Source organism: Martes martes (assembly GCF_963455335.1).
Source record: "Martes martes genome assembly, chromosome: 17".
NCBI lineage: Eukaryota > Metazoa > Chordata > Mammalia > Carnivora > Mustelidae > Martes > Martes martes.
This window is the reverse complement of record NC_137905.1, coordinates 34415153-34421358: the sequence shown is the minus strand read 5'-3', so window position 1 is coordinate 34421358 and position 6206 is coordinate 34415153. Positions and strand designations below refer to the sequence as shown.

Sequence of the window (6206 nt, the reverse complement as noted above, 5' to 3'; positions counted from 1 at the left end):
CTGAAAGCAGGACAGGATCTTGAGGGACAACTGAGAACTTGGACCGCAGTTCCGCCAGGCTGATACTGCAGATGTCCACGCCATCGATGAGAATCCGGCCTGCTGCCGGCTCCACCAGGCGGAAGAGAGCCACCCCCAAGGAGGACTTCCCTGTTGGGCAGGAAACAAGCAGGACCTCAGTTCCTGGATCCACACTAGAGGCAACACAAGCCATGCCTGCAGTCGTACCTGACCTACTCCCCTCTGTAGTCCCTCCTTCGAGCCCTGGGAGCACAGAAGCGGTCTGGAGTCTCAGCTCCAAGTGGTGCCCCAAACCACGAACAGCTTTCTCACAGCCTAGGCCGAAGGGCACAAATGGAGCCCCTGATTAAATCCAGACATTTATATATTCTGTTTCCCATGCACAGTGTTACTGCTATTTTTTTTTAAGTTCTTCGCCAGCATTTTAAAAATCCAAATCCCCTATTTATAAAAATCCAAACTGTATGCTTTCCTTAAAACCTGGAACTGCCAACACTGGTCCCTCACCCTCCCACACAACAAGTAGCTGGAGTTGAGTGCGGCTGGTTCCTTGAGAACTGTGCTCCCCAGTTCAACACACTGCCCACCCCACCCTCCTTGCCTTGCATCCCAGACCCATTTCACCCACGCATTTTGCTTGCCAGGCCCCAAAGGCATTTCAGTTTCCAACCTCTGCTCTAAAAAGACAAGGTCAACACGGATGGTAGCTGTGTGTCTTGTTTACCTTTATGTTCCCTTTACCTGGCAGATGGTAGGTACTCAATAAATACGTAAATTATACCAGTATCTACTAAGAGCTTCTCTGTGTCAGTTTCCAGCACTCTCAGGCCAACTGGAGGCAAGAAGTAGAAAGGGAAGAATATCCTAAAGAATACAGCTGGAAACGTTTGACCAACCACCAGGACTGCAAGGCCTGCAGGGGGCCTGAGAAAGTGGAGACCAAGGAAGGCTCTAGTCTTCCTGGAGGGCTACCTAGAGGAAGCAGCTCCTAGGCACAAGGGTGGGGCAAGAATCAAGCCTGAGCTGTGTCTTTGAACAATGCAAAAACGGAAGGGAGTGATACTTGGACCAGACCTCTGAAAAATAATAGGAGAGGAAGGGAGGGAAAGAGGTCAAAAAGGAGAGGGCAAAGGAAGAGGCTGATAAGAGGTCTAGGAAGGGTGAGGAGGAAGGAGAAGCAGGACCCAAATTTCACTCCTGGCCCTGCACGGCCCCGTGCCTGAAGCACGCCTCCCCTGCACCCTGTTCATCCTTCGGGTCTCAGCTCAAATGCTGGCCTCAGAGCCCAGGCCACCACAGCTCAAAGACTTACCCACTCCATTCCTTGGTTAATGCACCCTTCTGTTTCCTCCATGACATTCACCACAAGCTGTAGTGACCTTATGTGTTTCCTGATTTGATCATTTAACACCTATCTTCTCCAGTGGGATCCCATGATGGCAGGAACTTGGAGTTTTGTTCGCTAAAGTCTGGCACCAACTGAGGGCCCAATAAACAACTGTGGGGTCACTGAGTAAACACAGCCCAACACCCACAGGGCAGAGTGAGAACAGGGGATGCCCAGGGCATGCACTCACCAGAGCCTGTCCTTCCCACGATGCCCACAACTTCGTGGCCATGAATTGTCAGGTTGATGCCATTGAGGATAATGGGTGTGTTGTCCCTGTATTTCATGCGATAATCCTGGAATGTGATTTCTCCATGCTGCGGCCACCCAGGGGGACAGCTTGTGCCTTCGATGTGTAAAGGAGACTCAGGGACACACATCTCATTTTTGAAGAGAGAAAAAGAAATCAATAGTTATCATTAATCTCTGTCCATCTCCTGCTGACCCACTGGCCTCCAGCTGTTGGGTGTGTGACCCACCGTGGGACGTTCAGAGTTCCCCAGGGGGAACATCCCACCTCCACTCACCTGACATGCATATAATTTTATCCCCAAAGAATGAGAAACCATAGAGCTAGCCCCCTTGGTATTAATGCAGAGAACTTTTTCTAAATTATTATATGGGCTCCAAAGAAATAGAACCCAGAACAGTGATAATAAAGGCAGTGGAGCTAGCTGACCCCTGTGGGGCATGTTTTATGGCTTAGACACCTTGTACAGATTTCCCCTCCCTCTGTCCTCATCAACAGGGTAGGCACTTCAGATGCATTTCACACACAAGGAAACAGAGGCTCGAACAGGTTAAAACACTTGCTCAAGATCATATAGTGGATGAGCGCCAAGACTGGGGCTGCCTGACTCCGAGCCCACGGCCAAATCAAGCACAGCTGGGTACATCCTGAGGCCCGAATGACGGCAAAGAGTCATGGGCGCCTGACCACAAGTCACAGGTCTTCACCGCAGGTGTGGCTGTGCCACAATGTCCCTCGGTGTTAAATCAAAGCTTGTGATTCACAGATTCTGCTCCTGTTAACAGAGGCAGAGATATGGCTTCAAAGGGCTCTGCCAGACCCCAGCTGTGTAATCTAAAGCAAGATGCTCAGCCCAGCCAAACCTCGGTTTCCTCTTCTGGAAAATGGGGATAATAATAATTCAATCAACCTTATAAAATTGTTTTGTGATTCCATAAGATAATCTATATATAAAAATATTGAGCCTTTACTGTGGGTCAGGCTCTGTGCTAAGTGCTTTGCATATTATATTCTTCGATCTTTGTAATACCCCAATGAAGTAGATAAAGTGATCTGTCCCAAGGTTACACAGGTAACTCAAGCAGCAAAGCTTGGACCTGAACCCAGTTGATCTGGCTCTAAAATCTATGTTCTTAACTATCCTGGCACAAACAGAAGCAATAACAAGCCAATTATTATTGTCATTGTTATCATTTTTATACTTGGGCAAAACTCTCATTTCTAAAAAGGGCAGATTATTCCCTCTACACCCAGGAAAACTGTAAGGGGTGTGATGAAAATGGGCCAATGGGTAAGGAAGGGCTTCTAAGAAATGATATACACAGGTCTAGCGAAGATAGGGAAGAAGGACCAGGAGTCTTAGTTGCCTCTTGAAAAAGTTTTGGGGGGCCTGGGGTGCCGGAGCTTGCAGACCATGGAAGCTAAGCCCCAGGCATGGATGTGAAGCTTTCCAGAGCTCCCCACACCAAACCCAGACTTGCATCCCACCTTCATATATTGACGAATCCTCTCCACAGCAGTGAAGTACGCCTCTGTCTCTGACCCAATCCGGGCGGAGGCCTGGAAGTTGGATGCTAGCTGGAATGAAGGAGATACGTCAGGTCAAAAAGCTGACAGGGATGCGTGGAGGATTTCAATGTTCCTAAAACCACTGGTTGCCATTCTCCCTGAGTGACGTCTCAAACCAAGACAATTTCCCTACAAGAATGGGGCAGATGCCTTTGGTACCCCCTGAGCCCACCTCTGAAGTCAGCTGCAGCAGTGATGGGCAGTTCTGGGCAAGACCCTACTGGCACCATCCCACCTCAAGTACCCTCTGTGTGTTTTTCTGCTTTCTGCTCAAAACCTTCTCCTATACCATAGAACCCTGCTCGCCCCAAGCACAGTTTCATCCCTGAAACATAGAGGAGTTAAAGTCCTGCAGGCAACCTTCAACTAATGGGGAAAGGAGCCATATAAAGGCTCCTGTCCCTCCGCTTTGGGGGACAATCCAGACAGCATCCTATACCCTTCCTCTATCATCCAGTAGAGTTGAGAGCTGGTACCCCGAACAGCAATCTCAATGACACAAGCCCATGATTCAGTTCCTCCTTCCCTACCTCAGTCTCTTGCTCCCTCAATCCTGTTTCTTAAGAGCATCTCTCAAACAATCTGCCTACACCCAAGTCCTTGCTTCAGGCCTTGCCTTCAGGGAAACCCAGGCTTGGAGGATTCTCAGGGACTCTCAGAAATTGGAAACACCACAGATGAGGACACTGAGGTCCAAAAGAGGAACTGAGATTCACAGGATCACCTGGGACCTAGAGGCAGAGTTGGGACGAGGACCGCAATCTTTACATTTTCCATCCCGCTGGCCCAAGATGTGGGCAAATAGACCACACACAGGGTCCTGGGCAGAAGTTCATTATACATTCATTCAACATGCTCCTTGAGGGCTCTGTGCCAGTGCCAGGCCGGGATCTGTGCCCCAAAGTACAACAGGCCCAGGCCCTGTCCTCCAGGAGCTCCCATTCAGGTGGGGAGACAGATGGGTCGACAGAGAATGCACAGAGACATGAGCTCCACCACGGGAGGCAGCGTGGACTGCCACTAGGGCCCACATGGCAGTCACCCAGACGAGGCTTCCCCTACAGGGAAGGACTAGTACAGCAGTTGGCACAGGAGTTTCATTTTTAAGGAGAGGTGTGATTTAGCAGGTTAAAAATGGGTGGAGAAGGGCGTTCCCTATAAAGGGGATAAAGTTCTGGAAGTAGTAGGTAGCAGGATACATTCAAGATCTTGTACACCATTTGGCTGGCTGGAGCAAAGAGTATAGGGAGGGGAGGGAAGGCCCTTTAGAACTCAGAGAGGGTGGAAACCATCACAAAGTGACACTGAGGGCGGGGGCGGGGGAATGGGAAGGAGACTGCCTTTCCTCCAGTTAGTGTAGCAGACAGGGCTGGTTGCCTAGTCAGCAGGCAGTGCCTTCTTTCTTCCTTGCTAACACATCCTCTGTTATGCTCAGGTAACTGGCAGCCTGGTGCCGCAGGGAGACTTGTCTAGTTCAGAACAATCCTGTTAACTCCACTCCTCTTGTCAAATATGAATTTAGGTGTGGGCCATGATATAATTCGGGCCAAGGAACCACGAGGAGGAGTCAGATGGGAGTATTCTAAGAAACTGCTCCTTGTTCTTAAAATGCGGCACAGAGGGAACATTCTCTCCTCCCTGACCTTTGGTGGTTATTGGGTGAGAGTGTGTTTCCTCAGGCTGCAGCAGCCATTTTGAGACCTGGAGCAGATAATCCTGAGAATGCACTCAGCCAGGCTGTAGGTGTCAGGGCCAGAAGATAAAATGGTCATGGATTCACACTAGGTCACTGAATCAATGAACAGAGAAAAGCCTACCCTAGCTTACTGGATACATCACCTAACAAGTCCCCAGACTGCCAAGGCCATTTTGAATGGGTTCTACGGTTTGCCGCCAGAAGCGTCTCGATTATTTATACCTCTTATGGTTGCAAAGCAACATGAGGGGTGATTCCTACCCCCCAAAGCTTGAGCAGAATTGCATTGAGAATGCATAATGAGGTCAACGGGTCACCAGGGTGACCGGAGGAGAGAAGCATGTTGGGGCCATAGAGCCAGATTTGAGGGGCCTGAAAGCAGGGCCCATAGCTTAGGTTTGTCATAAGGAGACAGGGAATCTCTGAGGGCTGTCAGCAAAGGAGGGACAAGAGGAAACTGTAATTGAAGGTCACTCTGGTGAGAACGTAGGAGGTGGATAAAAGGGGGCTCAGGGGCAGGGAAAGAGGCATCAAGGTTGCTACCCAGGGTAGAGATGAGACACTCCAGCAAGGCAGCAGACAGAGGAAAAAGTAAACCCAGGGCCTTTTTGAAGCAGTGAGGCCTCCAGCAGAGGTCCTACTGAGTTTCCTGTGATGAAACAAGCTGGAGAGACCTTTGAGAGGTGTCTCATGTGCACAGTGTATCCTGGGAGAAATGAGCCCCTTGCCCGTGCCAGCACACAACAACTGTGCCCTGATCTTTGCCCCTCTGACCCATGTCACTCAGCAACCAGGAGGGATTTCTGGCCTTAGTGACTCCAACTCCCCTATGACACCACTTTGGTGCCAGTCCTCAGAGTTTTGGAAGGCTTGGAGGCAACTCTGCCCTGGTACATGCATGCGTGTGTGTGTGTACACGTGCACATGCATGTATGTGTGTCAGAGAGACAAGGAGAGTGAAGATGAGTGTGACCCACTAGGGACAAACCTGTCCCACCAGCTGAGGGAATGGGGTAAGCAACAGAACTCCGAAGCTCTGGTCTCCTGTCTGTAAGCCAGGAACAGTAACAGCTCACATCTACTCGGCATTTATTCTGGGCCAAGCACTATTCTAGGTGTTTAACATGCATTAACCCTCCTGCTTACACATATTCCTCACAAATCTAGGACTTTTATTATCTCTTTTTCACAAAATGAGGAATCCCAGGCACAAGGAGGGTAAGAGGCTTCCCCAAAGTCACACAGCTCATAATGGGCAGAACCTGGCTCAAACCCACATCCTA

At 49.8% G+C, this 6206-nt stretch overlaps 1 protein-coding gene across 2 annotated transcripts in view; it reads right to left on the bottom strand.

Moving 5' to 3' along the window:
* Nucleotides 1-6206, bottom strand: part of ABCC11 (ATP binding cassette subfamily C member 11) — a 73071-nt gene that overhangs the window by 8937 nt on the left and 57928 nt on the right. The window contains exons 24-26 of one of the 2 annotated variants that reach the window (XM_080828149.1): nt 3147-3236; nt 1599-1788; nt 1-150 (exon numbers count right to left, since the gene is read on the bottom strand). The exon at nt 1-150 is cut by the window's left edge and continues 10 nt beyond it. In XM_080828149.1, coding sequence (XP_080684275.1) covers nt 1-150; nt 1599-1788; nt 3147-3236 — 430 coding nt within the window. Of the gene's footprint in view, nt 151-1598; nt 1789-2154; nt 2434-3146; nt 3237-6206 lie in introns of those variants that run through there. The other variant, XM_080828150.1, reaches the window with a different exon arrangement.